Source organism: Pituophis catenifer, unplaced genomic scaffold, assembly GCF_029215685.1.
Source record: "Pituophis catenifer annectens isolate HBS135680 unplaced genomic scaffold, rPitCat1.0.hap2 SCAF_8, whole genome shotgun sequence".
Classification (NCBI taxonomy): domain Eukaryota; kingdom Metazoa; phylum Chordata; class Lepidosauria; order Squamata; family Colubridae; genus Pituophis; species Pituophis catenifer.
Genome location: NW_027256888.1, coordinates 71961468 through 71974535, shown reverse-complemented (window position 1 = coordinate 71974535; position 13068 = coordinate 71961468). Strand labels below are relative to the sequence as shown.

The following is a 13068-nucleotide window of genomic DNA, read 5'->3' as shown; positions in this document are numbered from 1 at the left end:
GAGAATATTTGTAGCTCAGGATTGAAACGAGGGCTCCTCGGTGCTCTCCAAGCTTGGTTGATTTCTTGAAGACATTTCATTACCCAAACTAGCTAACATATTGGGGCTAGCATTGATGATGTTACCTAGTTTGGATAATGAAAGAAAACAAACAAGTTTAGAGAGCACCAAGGACCCCACAACAGTCATTGTCTTCTTCTTCTTGTTCTCCCATTCCAAACTCCCCTCTAGCACTGATGATGTTCCTAGTTTGGGTAATGAAACGTCTTGCAACAAGCAAACTCAGAAAGCACCAAGGTCCCCTCACATCAACCCTGAGCTACAAATATTCTCCTTTATTGATAACTGAAGTAAATCCTTTTAAGTGGGAAGCACACTTGCCTAATTTGTTCCTAGACCCAATGAAGCTAATTTACTACAAAGGTTTTTTGGAGACGAGGCTCGCCCAAGAATCGTTTGGTTACAGAGAAGCGGAGCCCTCAAAAGTGGCAGTTTCTTACTTCTGACAGAAGAGTTGTCCGCAGTTCCTACAATGGTGACGTCTTTCAGTAAGAGAGAACCGGACGGAACAGCTGGAGCAACTGTCTCCTCCCTCGTCTTTCACCCAGTGGTCAGCTGCCGAGCGGCCCGGTTGGTCACTCACAGACCAGCTGAACACTCGGCCTCGGCTGTCCCCTACGAGAATCCTGCTGTGATCCCTGGAAGAAACAAATAGGCATTAGCTGCAGTGGTGGGATTCAAATTTTTTTTACTACCGGTTCTGTGGCCTTGGCTTGGTGGGCGTGGCATGGCTTGGTGGGTGTGGCTTGGTGGGCGTGGCAGGGGAAGGATACTGCAAAATCTCCATTCCCTCCCAATCAGCTGGGACTCGAGAGGCAGAGAATAGTTGGGGGCGGAGCCAGTCAGAGGTGGTATTTACCGGTTCTCCGAACTACTCAAAATTTCCGCTACCGGTTCTCCAGAACCTGCTGAATACCACCTCTGATTAGCTTCCGGTCAAAACTTGTGGCTGAAGAGGAGAATGCAATCCAGCAGGTCAAAAGAAACCCAGGTCTATCTTCTATCATCTCTCCATTATAGGCAGTCCTTGACTTACGGCTGCAATTGGAACTGGAACTTCGGTCACTAAGCAGGATGGTTGTTAAGTGAGATATGTCCAATTTTATGAACATTTGTTTGGTCATGAGATCAAAATTTAGGCACTTGGCGACCAGCATTTCTTTATAATGGTCCCAGGGTCATGTGATCATCATTTACCACTTTCCCAGGCAGCTTATGACAAGCAAAATCTAGGGGGGGAGGCAAGAACCAGATTTGCTTAACAACCATGTGATTAACTTAAGAACTGCGAAAAAAGTAGTAATATTGGGTGTGACTTACTTAACAACTGCCTTGCTTACCAACAGATCTTCTGGTCCCAGTTGTGATTGTAAATGAGGACTACCTATATGCATGTTTTATTTATTTTAAAGTTCTTTCAGAGCCCCTGAAGGACACTTTTCAGTGAAATGGAATTTTTGCTTTTTTACGAACATTTTGTTTTGCAAAATATTTTTGAGGCCTTGCTTCCTTTTGATGCCTCTTACATCGGCCTACCAAATATTGTCAGCATGCAAGTAGGACCCAGTGAATGCCAACTCACAAAGCATCCCTGGTCTGCTCTCGAGTTGCCATAGGCCAGGGAGGGATGGGAAACTGGCAAAACTGCCCAGCAGCCAAAAACAGATGCACATTCCACACTTATCACCCTCAAGGCTGTATCCCAGGGTTATCTACAGCAGCCGAGGGGAGTGACCTCTACTACCCTCAAAATTGCTCCGTTGGCGAATGTGATTGATGACACACCCTGGGAGGAGGGAGGAAACAGGGTCATAACTGGAGCGTAAATTATGTAGGGTCAGAGCTGGCTTCACTTGGGAAGGTACCAACATGAAGCTCCTAATAAGTACCTGGATTTCTTTTGAAGCTTGGCTCAAGACTCATGATTTAATTAGGGCATCCTTCGGAACCCTGATAGCAAACCAGATCTGACCCTACATAATTTATGCTCCAATTATGACCCTGTTTCAGAACCCTGACAGTGAGATGGTCACCCTTGTGTTCTCAGAAATTAAGATGGCTTAATTTAACTATCTCAGCTAGTAGCCTCTTTGTGAATCAATTTAATGCCATTTTCAGACAGATGATAGCGAGCAGGTTCTCCCCCCCCCCTCCACATTTTGCTTCGGGTGATCTGAAGCCTAAATGCACCACTAAGTTTTCTGCCATTATTCAGAAGAATTATGCGCAAGGAATTAAGGAGAGGGCAACCTACTTACTTGGAAATGGCTAGCGCTGTAATTTCTGCAGGGTGTGCATTGTCCTTGCGATCAAAGGCAGTGTGCATAGTTAATTTGCTCCTGAACACTAGCTGCCTCTCCCATCTGTAGCCTAAAAATAGATGTAGGTGATAAGGTAAGCATACATGGAAGGTAGGCAAGGGAGAATCTTCTGATCCATGACTTCTTCAGAAAGAAAATTTAGCACTTGATTGGAAACATGGAAATATGTACATCTCTGTTGGCCAAGGAAGTAGCCGGTCCCTTTTTTCAGAACATACCACAGGGCTAAGGGGGAGTAAAGGGTACCACTCCCTAATACGGGTGGGCACAAGAACAGAAACTCTTTACCCCAATGTTGATGAAGATTCTCAGTCATCCAGAGTTATCTGGAAGTTGATTCGTGGCAACTGAACTTCTTTTCTTTTCGGTTTGAAACGTTTTGCTGCTTTGGACTGTTGGAAGAAATATCCATCTGGTTCAGTTCCAAGTGGGGAGAAAGACACTGGAAACATGGAAGCTGATTGGAAAGATGGTTTATTGATGGACAGGACCACATGGGTTTGAAGACCTGGGCAGCTGACCACATGGAGTTGAGAGAGAGAGGTATTTATACCCTCTCTTGGGTCTTGCCCTTGAGCTTCCTGTTCCTGTGCAAGAAATGTGTTCTATTGGCTGTAGTCAGACTCCCATGTGGAGTCATGTTTGTCTGAATCAGGTTTGATTGAACCTTGGGCTGATGTAATGCCCCCAGGTGATTTCGCAATGCAGTGAGCCCTACTGCTAGATGGGTAAAGGGCTAATCCTATTATGTCCTGAGGGTCATGTTTTAATCCTATCACCCTGGAGTTGAAGGTCTAATGGTCTTGTAGATAGGCTGGCCCAGTCTTAATGTGCACCAAATATCTGCTGGATGCAGGGAGTTGCTTTTTGTCTTTAAAAACATGTTTCTCTATTTCTCATCCAGGGAAATATAATATTCTGCCTTTTTAATATTTCCTAGAATATTTCATTCTTCTAGGACAGTGATGACTAACCTTTTTGCACGGGAGAGGGGGTGTCACATGTGCGCATGCCCACGCCCATAATTCAATGCGGCTCCCCCCGCTTTTGGTACGCGATGGCACGGTGGGCCCAGTAGGCCCGTTTTTTTTGCCCTCCCCAGGCTCCAGAGGCTTTATTGGAGCCTGGGGAGGACAAAAACAGCCTCCCCCCCCCCGAGGCCTTCCGGAGGCCGGAAACAGCCCATTTCCTGACTTCTGGTGGGACCAGAAGGCCCATTTTTCGCCCTCCCCAGGCTCCAGATGCTTTCTGGGAGCCTGGGGAGGGTGAAAATGGCCTTCCTCACTCATCTGGAGGCCTTCTGGAGGCTGGAAACAGCCCATTTCCTGACTTCCGGTGGGCCCAGAAGGCCCAAAAATCAGCTGGCCAGCGCACACATGCGCACTGGAGCTGAGCTAGGGCAACGCCCACGTGCCCACAGATATGGCTCCGCGTGCCACAGGTGCCATAGGTTCACCATGACAGTTCTAGGAGATGGGTGGGTGCTAACTTTCTACAGGACTGAAATAGGTACTTTTTTTTAAAAAAAAAATTGATTTATATGCCGCCCTTCTCCGGAGACTCAGGGCGGCTTACAGTGCGTTAAGCAATAGCCTTCATACTTTTTGTATATTTTTTATACAAAGTCATCTTATTGCCCCCACAAACTGGGTCCTCAATTTACCTACCTTAGAAAGGATGGAAGGCTGAGTCAACCTTGAGCCTGGTGAGATTCGAACTTACTTTAATTGCAGACAGCTGGTGTTAAATTACAGTGCCTTTGTCTGCAGAGCTATCCAGGCTCTATTGGATAAGCAGCAAAACTTTTCAAAGCAAAAAGAACTCCAGTTGCCAGGATTCAACTTCTGGATCTAATGTCATCGTCTAAATGCCTATAGAAAACGCATTTGTGAGATTGATAATCCCCTCTTAGCTTGCAGGAGATCTTATGTTTTCTCTGACAGCTACCCTGGCTCAACACAGACGTTTCAGTGCATTTGGAAATCCGTCGTTCTCCTAACAGAAAGGCTGTGACATTACTCAAGCGTGCAAAAATGGAAACCTGCAACTACCTCATCAAGACAAACCACCAGTCTCCACTGTAACTCTTTCCCATGCCCCCTATCATTAGGGCATGGTGCTGCTAGACAAGATGGAAGTCTCCACCATACACGTGCTAAAATCAAGGAAACTGGCATCCACACCACATCTAATTCTGCCATTTTACAAAGGTGTCTTGATACCTGGTTTGAGCTTGCTGTAATGCCGCAATTCCCCTTGGTTGGCATTCGAATGGTTTGTTGGCGCATGCGAGTATCCCTTGGTTTGTCCATCAGAATAGTTCACAAAAATGAAGCCGTCTTTCTCATCCAAGCTCAGATGGTCAGACCAACGCCTGGTGTCTTCAGAGCTGGTTTCTACTGTCCATGCAGCTGATGCTCGAGTTGAGGATGACCGAGGTCTGTGACCGGCAGGGGCCTGCTGGGGTTGGCTCTCGGGCAGCTTGGCGTCCTGGGCAGGGGCTTGGTCCTCTACTTCAGAATCACTGCTATCTTCGTCGGGACCTTCTTGCCCTTCTGTTTGGAAGACAAAAATAAACACTTTAATAACAACACTAGGGAGGCATGATGGCTCAGTGGTTAAAAAGCTGAGCTTGTTGCCTGGAAGGTTCGAGACCCAAGCGCTGCATAACGGGGTGAGCTCCCATTACTTGTTCCAGCTCCGGCCAACCTAGCAGTTCAAAAGCATGCAAATGTGAGTAGATAAATAGTATCACTGTGATGGGAAAGTAATAGCGCTCCATGATATCATGCTGGCTACATGACTGCGGAAATGTCTTCGGACAGCGCTGGCTCAACGATCCTTGAAACAGAGATGAACACCGCCCCCTATGGTCAGCAACAACTAGCGGAGTAAAATCTGCAGGGACTCCCTTTTAATAACAACACTAGTCATGCAGAATTTTCTTCTTCAGCCCCACAATCACTGCTTTATAAACTAAAATGAAAATTCAATTTCTTTCATACAATTTATTTTGCATTTTATTTTTTAAAGTCTATTTTGGACTGTATTAGCATGTTAAGATAGCAGGAATGTGACTGTGACATTTCTCTTAGTCTGATTCATGAAGGAAGAAATTTTTTTTTACTTGTATTCAATTTCTCTCTGATTGATTGGCAGCACCTAAGAGCACTATCAAGTGGACAACAACCTCTTCGTGCATCAGAGGTAGCTTTCAAGCACCTGAATCGTCCATTCAACCGTTGTCCTAAAAGTTTCTCTTCTTCTAAACCCACATATCAAATTTTCTTAAACGACTATCTGATCATAAATCATTACACAGGTAGTCCTCAACTTACCATCACAACGGAGACCACAATTGGGGCTATAAGTCATTGCAGTTGTTAAGCTAGGTACCTATGTGACCACCTCATCAATGACTACAATCCAAGTTTCCCCAGTTGCAGCCATTAAATGACCCATAGTGGGGCGGTCTTGCGGGCGTAAGAGTGGGTGTACTGCTGCTTTTTTGTCATATGACCTCAGGGGACACTGCAACAGTTGGAATTTGGAAGGGGTTCTTATGCCCCTTTTGGTTCAATACTCTTGTAATTCCAGATCGTCGTTGATCAAACGTTGTAAGTCGAGGACCAGCTGAATTTGAAGAACAGTTGAAAAAAAGAAAGATAATTTAGAATGTAAAATAAAGCACCTATTTGTGGTTCTGGACAGTCTTCCTGCATTTCAAGCATCTCCACAGGTTCAGGAGCTGGAGTTTCCGGGACCTGTAGAAACTCCATCCGCCAAAACTAGAATGACAAATACACAATGTGGAACTGAGGTAACACCCTTTAACATGTACAGTATTATTTTTACATTGGCTTAACTTTCTTTCCCCCTAAAGCACATTGTCTCCTAGAGCAGGGGTCAGCAACCTGCAGCTCTGGAGCCGCATGTGGCTCTTTCATCCCTCTGCTGCGGCTCCCTGTTGCTGGTCGGCTCCACAATTGATAGGGCTTTCGGTTAGGACAGGTAGAGAAAAAAGGATGCCGTGCTAGGAGGAGACTCTATGGTGGGGGAACTGGACTTCCGGTCAGCAGAGGAAAAAGGACGCCGCGATAGGAGGAGACTATGATGGGGGAACTGGACTTCCGGTCGGCTCTAGAATTGAACGGGGGCTTCCGGTTAGGACCTTTGTGGCTCTTTGAGTGTTTAAGGTTGCCAACCCCTGTCCTAGAACAAATCATGGCTCATTAAAACACATAAGGGTGAATGTTTTGAACACTTAAATTAAAATCAACTCCATTCTTATTAATACATCCAATCAAAAAGGGTTCAGAATAATAGTAATGAACAGAGTCATTATAATATAAAGGAAATCTACAGAAATTGCTACAATGCAACGGGAAGTCCTAGAAAGTTACTTCATGATACAACTTTAAAACAGTAGCTCAAAATTAAGAATTATGTTTATTTTTCTGTTTCTTCCAGGAATATCTATATAACCACCAATGGCCTTAAGATATATATGTGGCAGCCTTGGTTCAAAGAAGAGGGCTCCACCAAAGGGTGGGAGCAAGGGTGAAAATTGTTTAAATAAAAATAATTAAAAAGTGGGAAAAAAAGATATACATGTAAGATAAATTGCTCAAACAGGAGGAAGATATAAAAAAAGAGAGGGGAAATAGGTTGCTTCACTACTACGGGTACTTACTCGGACGACTCCATCCGAATGCCCAGTCACAATAACATTCTGAGTATCCCACTCATTCATTTCTGACATGCAACAACAGAGAATCTGCTGGCTGCGTCCGGTGAAGGTGTTCACACTCACAATGGGGTTTCCGTTAATGCTCCAGACGTGAATATATGTCCCCGCACAGGACACGATATCACCCTAGAAGAAGAGGACAACATCTTAAGACACACACACACACGCACACACATTCACAGGCAAACAATCTTTAACCCACAACGATTTCTTTCTACTTTCAATGGTGCCATTCCGCTTGATGGGAAATAAAACTGCTTCTGAAGACAAGGGCACGATCAGCCTGGGAACTACAAACGTTTTAGGCAACATTTTGGTTGCAATTTTTGCAACTTCATTAGGCAGTGGAATAAAAACAACAACAACAACAGAGATTGTGCAGGTCAGTTGAAGTCTCCTTGAAGGGCCTAGCACTGAAGCCATGTTCCCATCACTGCAGTGACACTCAAAACTGATCCCCATCCCTTGAACAAGATCGTTTTCGCACCTTTTTGTTCCAATCCCCATTTGGGAATGACATCACAACAGGCTCTACCTATGCAGCGGTGGGTTTCACATATTCTTACCACAAGTTCGCTTCACGCGCATGCCTTCCGCGCATGCGCCCTGCCTTGAAAACGTGGCTAAATAGGACGTTTATACACCGGGGTAGGTGGGCGGGCCCACCCGTGATCTCTGCTACCGGTTCAGCCAAACCAGTACAAACCGGCTGAATACCACCACTGAACCTATGCCATGACAAGTTTTCAATCATTTCTGTGGCAGGAAGCCAACGGGAAATAGCTTCCATAGCCACAGAAATAATAATTACGTGCTAAAATGGGGAATAATACTGTCAGATGTGGAACGATTTTAAAAAAAAAGTTTAATTTATCACAAGAGCCTTGGTAGTACAGTGGTTTAAAGCACCCTGTTATTAACACAGCTGCCTGCAATTACTGCAGGTTCGAATCTTACCAGGCTCACGGTTGACTCAGCCTTCCATCCTTTCTAAGGTAGGTTAAATGAGGACCCAGTTTATGGGGGCAATAAGCTGACTTTGTATAAAAATATACAAAAGTATGAAGGCTATTGCTTAACGCATTGTAAGCCGCCCTGAGTCTCCGGAGAAGGGCAGCATATAAATCAAATTAAATATATATATATATATATAATGTTTCTACATTTTGGGGACAGTAACTTCACATTCAGGCAGTCTGTGACTTGCCATCCCTTGTTTAGTGACCACTCAAAGCTACAACGGCACTGCAAAAAGTAACCTAACGTCCGTTTTTCACACTTATGACCACTGCAGCATCCCCACGGTCACACAGTCAAAACCTGGATGCTTGGCAACCAGTTCACATTTGTGACGCTAGCAAAGTTCCGGGGTCAAATCATCACCTTTTGCGATATTCTGACCAGCGAAGTCAGATTCACTTAACAACTGTAGCAAGAAAGGTCATAAAAAGGGGGAAAGCTCACCAAATGTTTCAGTTAACAACTTGTTAGAAATTTGGGTTAGAATCCGAGTCAGAAATGCGTTGCTCAATTGTGGTCGTAATTCAAGGACCACCTGTACTGTACAGAAAGTCCTTAGAAAAATTCAGGATGTTTTTCATTTCATACAGAAATGAAATGAAACGGCCTCTCTGTATTCAACCCCTATCTGGCCCACAAGCATTTTGGCCCCAGTTCCACCACTCAGCTTTTTCTGACTCTCTCCACCCTAAAGTTTCTCAGTGACAGGACAAAAGAGGAACGTGCTCTGTCCGGAAAAGCAAGAAGAAAAACTTCAGAAATAGTAGCTCTGAAGGGCTTGCACTGAGGATGCACCTCAATCTCATTAGAACAACGTTTTACTTTACTACCTCTCCTGCGCGAGCTGCACTGGCTCCCGGTGGTCTTCTGTGTGCGCTTCAAGGTTTTGGTTACCACCTTTAAAGCGCTCCATGGCTTAGGACCTGGTTATTTACGGGACCGCCTACTACCACAAATAGCCTCCCACCGGCCAGTACGCTCTCATAGAGAGGGTCTCCTCCGGGTGCCGTCAGCCAAGCAGTGTCGACTGGCGGCCCCCAGGGGGAGGGCCTTCTCTGTGGGGGCACCCACTATCTGGAACGAGCTCCCCCCGGAGATACGGAGGATCCCGGATTTGCACACCTTCCGCCGTGCTCTTAAGACCCTCTTATTCCAGCAAGCCGGCCTGGCCTAATTTTTCTCCCCTTTCTTTTAAATTTTAAATTGAAATTTTAATTTGTTTTAAATTTATTGGGATTTTAATTGTCGTGGGCCAATATTATTTAATTTGGTTTTAAATTGTTTTTAACTTTTGTATTTCTGCATTTTATCTTGTGCCTGTTCACCGCCCTGAGTCCTTCGGGAGTAGGGCGGTATACAAATTTAATAAAACTAAAACTAAACTAAACTTCCTGCCTCAAGTTCAAGAAATAATCTGGGCCTCCTTCTCTTTGCAAATCTATCCCCTGAATTGGCAGGAGAGTCAGTTCTTGGCTGCCAGCTAAGTTGCCTTATTCTTCCGCCTTAGTTTCTTTTAAAAGACCATCACTGCGGAGCTGGCAGCAGATTCGGATAGTGAGGAGGTTGGGGAGGAACATGGGCCAGTCCTGGAGTCTGGGGAAGGCTCTAGTGAGGGCTCTGTGTCAGAGGTAGAGATGGGGCTAGGGCCATATGACAGGTGTCAGCTGCCTTTGGAGTCAAAAATCAGTGAGGCAGGTGAACAGCTGGAGACTGTTCCCAGTCTGTGCATGCACAGAGTTGCCAGACGAAGGGAACAGCTAAAGAACAAGGGTCGACTTGGGAGTAAGGCCACAGATGGATGATGAATGGCCCCTCCCAGAGGGAATAAAAGAGAAGTGGAGTTTGCAGGAGACAATTAGTTCGCTTAATTGGTTTGTGACTCCTTGCCAAGTTTTGAAGAGCCTGGCAGCTCTCCAAGCCAGATAAGGTCTGTGACTGTAAATTCACCTTTGAAAGACTTTGCTGGATGTGAATGAGAGGAATTCAGAGTAACTTAATAAAAAGGGGTTTTTGTCAGGACAAGGAGTCTGCTTCATGCTCTTGGGAAGCCTAAGTCAGATCATGTTGATGATCTCGAGAGGAAAGAAGGGAGAAAAAAAACAAAAAAAGGGGGGGGGGAGTTTGAACTGTTCTGGGCCCACTCTGAGCCAATATGCAACCTGGACAGAGATGGCCTCCGAGGAAAAGTCGCCCTTGATGAGAAAAGACAAAGATTCCCCAGGTGATGAAATATGCATCAACTTTAAAAACATTGCCAAGAAGGATACGCTGCTCGGACATGCAACGTAATGCTTGAAATCTATTAGAATGAATACAGGTAGTCCTCAACTTACGACCACAGCTGAGCCCAAAAACTTCTATGGCTAAGCAAGGCGTGAAGTGAGTTTTGTCTCTTTTTACGACCTTTTTTTTCCCCACATTTGTTAAGTGAATCACTGCAGTTGTGAAGTTAGTAACACTGTTGGTTCAGTGAATCTGGCTTCTCCATTGACTTTGCTTGTCAGAAGGTCGTAAAAGGGGGATCCCACCACCCCAGGGACACTGCAACTCATTATAAATATGAGCCAGTGGTCAAGCATCCGAATTTTGATCCCCTGACCACGGGGATGCTGCAAATGGTTGTAAGTGTGAAAAATGGTCATAAGTCACTTTTTTCAGTGTTGTAACCTAAACAGGTCACTAAATGAATGGTTGTAAATCAAGGACTACCTGTAAAACACATTATAAACCGTCATGCTCAGTTTATTAGGCCTGGGTTCACTCATACCGTCAGTTCATTGATGCAGAGGGCTGAAACCGGAGCCCTATGACCCCGAAGCTGCGTTACAAAGGAGAGTTTATTCAAATCCCAGATGATGCAGGTGCGGTCACATGACCCACTCACAATGATGTGATAGGCCAGTGAAGCAGTTAAACATGTGACCGTCTCAGTATGGCCAAGCAGTGCCTAAATGCAAAGCAAAAAGAGAGGGAAAATCAAAATCAAGACAAATCTACGCAACTTGACAACAGTTATTTCTTCAGACACGTGAAAAGCAAGACTTGGAAATGTATAATTAATAAGAGTACAGAAGATAAATTAAAGCTGTAGGAAGAAACACTATACTAAGAGCCCTGGGGGCGAATTCTGCAGACCGCCAACAGTTCGATTCTGACCGGCTTGAGGTTGATTTACCCTTCCATCCTTCTGAGGTTGGTAAAATGAGGATCCGGATATGTTGATGTTCTAAACTGCTGAGAGAGTGCTGTAAAGCAGCATGGCGCAGTATATAAGTCTAAGTGCTATTGATATGGGGAAAATGAGCCTAGAACAGTGATTGCAAACAATCCCAAAGTTGTTGAACCTTGTCTAAACAGAATGTAACCGATATCATATACAACATTTTCATCTTCCAAGTCTTCAGTAGTACACAACCTATGGCATAGCAGAAGTTTTGGATCCATCATTTTTAGTGACCATCTGGGGCATAAAGGAGATGCAATCTAAGATATCTACTGGGTAACTTGTCAGGATAAGCAAGGGGCAGACCCGAGTGTATTGAATTCAGACTTCAACCATTTGAAGCAGAGATGTCTATCTTAGACAGATGTCCCAAAGATGATTTTTCCAAAAGACAACTGGACTTTCTTAGTTTTTGTTTGAAAGTGTTTTGCTTCTCATCCAAGAAGCTTCTTCAGTTCTGACATGTTTTCAAACAAACCCCAAAAAGCACCTTTGGAGAAACCATGACCTGAATGAGTGAATATCTCCCTAGACCAGGGGTGAAATGCTCCCAGTTTGGACCGGATCGTCCGATCCGGTAGCGATGGCGGTGGGTGGTTCGGAGAACCAATAGCAAAAATTCCTGCTCCTCCCATGCCCAGCTGAGCCGTGCGATCATCAGAGGCTTTTTTTTTTCTTTTAAAAGCATTTTTTCTACAACCTCTGAAAGTTTACATTTCACCACTGCCCTAGACATCTTAGACCAATACAAGTGGAATGTTTTCCAGAATTCAGAAGACTCTCATTTGCTTCCTTCAGCAAAGGAAGAAACTTCATCCATCTGTCTCTGCCAACAACGGACAGGAAAAAGGCCCAAACCCTCCCTTTCAGTTCAGACCTAGTCAGTGAAGATTTTGATTCATCAAAGTTGTCCAATTAGGCTAGATTTTTACTGGGTTTTTATGGATTTCAGATAATTTTCCTGCAATTATAGAAAAGAACAATATGCTAGTTGGGAGTAATACTTTCTGTATTTAGAAAAAATGGAGAAACTGGTGTGTTTTTTCCAAAACGGCGATAGCTTTGATACTACAATATTTAATTGCATAATTCAGCAATAATACTTTGTAGAGGTTTTCTGGAAGAACTTTCAGGATTTTGTGCAGAATTTTTAACTTACCTGCTTGAGGGTCAGCATTTTGGCTTTTTCCTTGGAAGTGCCCATCTCCCATACGCAGACAACAGTGCTGGTACCTCCAGAAATGACCAGTTTAGGGTTTGGACAGATGACACAGAGAACTTGTCCCCATTCTGATAAGCATTCATAAACAATCACTGCCTAAAATAAATAAATAAAAGGATTAATAGTACAGGCATTGACTTTTAGAACTGTTGTGACTCCGGCTCCCGAGCTTGTCCTCACGGAGGAAGATGACTCTGAAAGTGATGGGGAGGAACTGACAAGGCCTCCCTCTCCAGGACCCTCCTTTCTGGCAACGCCTCAGGTTCCAGCTGAAGGCCAGGAGGAAAGCATGTCGGGGCACCCACTAATAGGGAGTGATGAAGATCAATCTTGGATTGATCCCAGGCAGCGTCGGAGGGAGAGGCGTGCGCAGCAAAGGAAGAGGTGGGGAAGGGCCAGAGATTGCTGAGTGGGTGGGGTTGCTCTGCAGGCTCTGTGACGGACAAAAACTGCATATCGTGAGCTTCAGATG

General features: G+C 44.8%; 1 protein-coding gene across 1 annotated transcript in view; it reads right to left on the bottom strand.

Annotated features, from left to right (window-relative positions):
• The window catches only part of WDFY3 (WD repeat and FYVE domain containing 3), a 203958-nt gene that overhangs the window by 4359 nt on the left and 186531 nt on the right, over window positions 1-13068 (bottom strand). The window contains exons 59-65 of the mRNA XM_070948211.1: window positions 12534-12692; window positions 10919-11098; window positions 7075-7257; window positions 6073-6169; window positions 4604-4933; window positions 2319-2430; window positions 501-698 (exon numbers count right to left, since the gene is read on the bottom strand). Coding sequence (XP_070804312.1) covers window positions 501-698; window positions 2319-2430; window positions 4604-4933; window positions 6073-6169; window positions 7075-7257; window positions 10919-11098; window positions 12534-12692 — 1259 coding nt within the window. The remainder of the gene's footprint in view (window positions 1-500; window positions 699-2318; window positions 2431-4603; window positions 4934-6072; window positions 6170-7074; window positions 7258-10918; window positions 11099-12533; window positions 12693-13068) is intronic.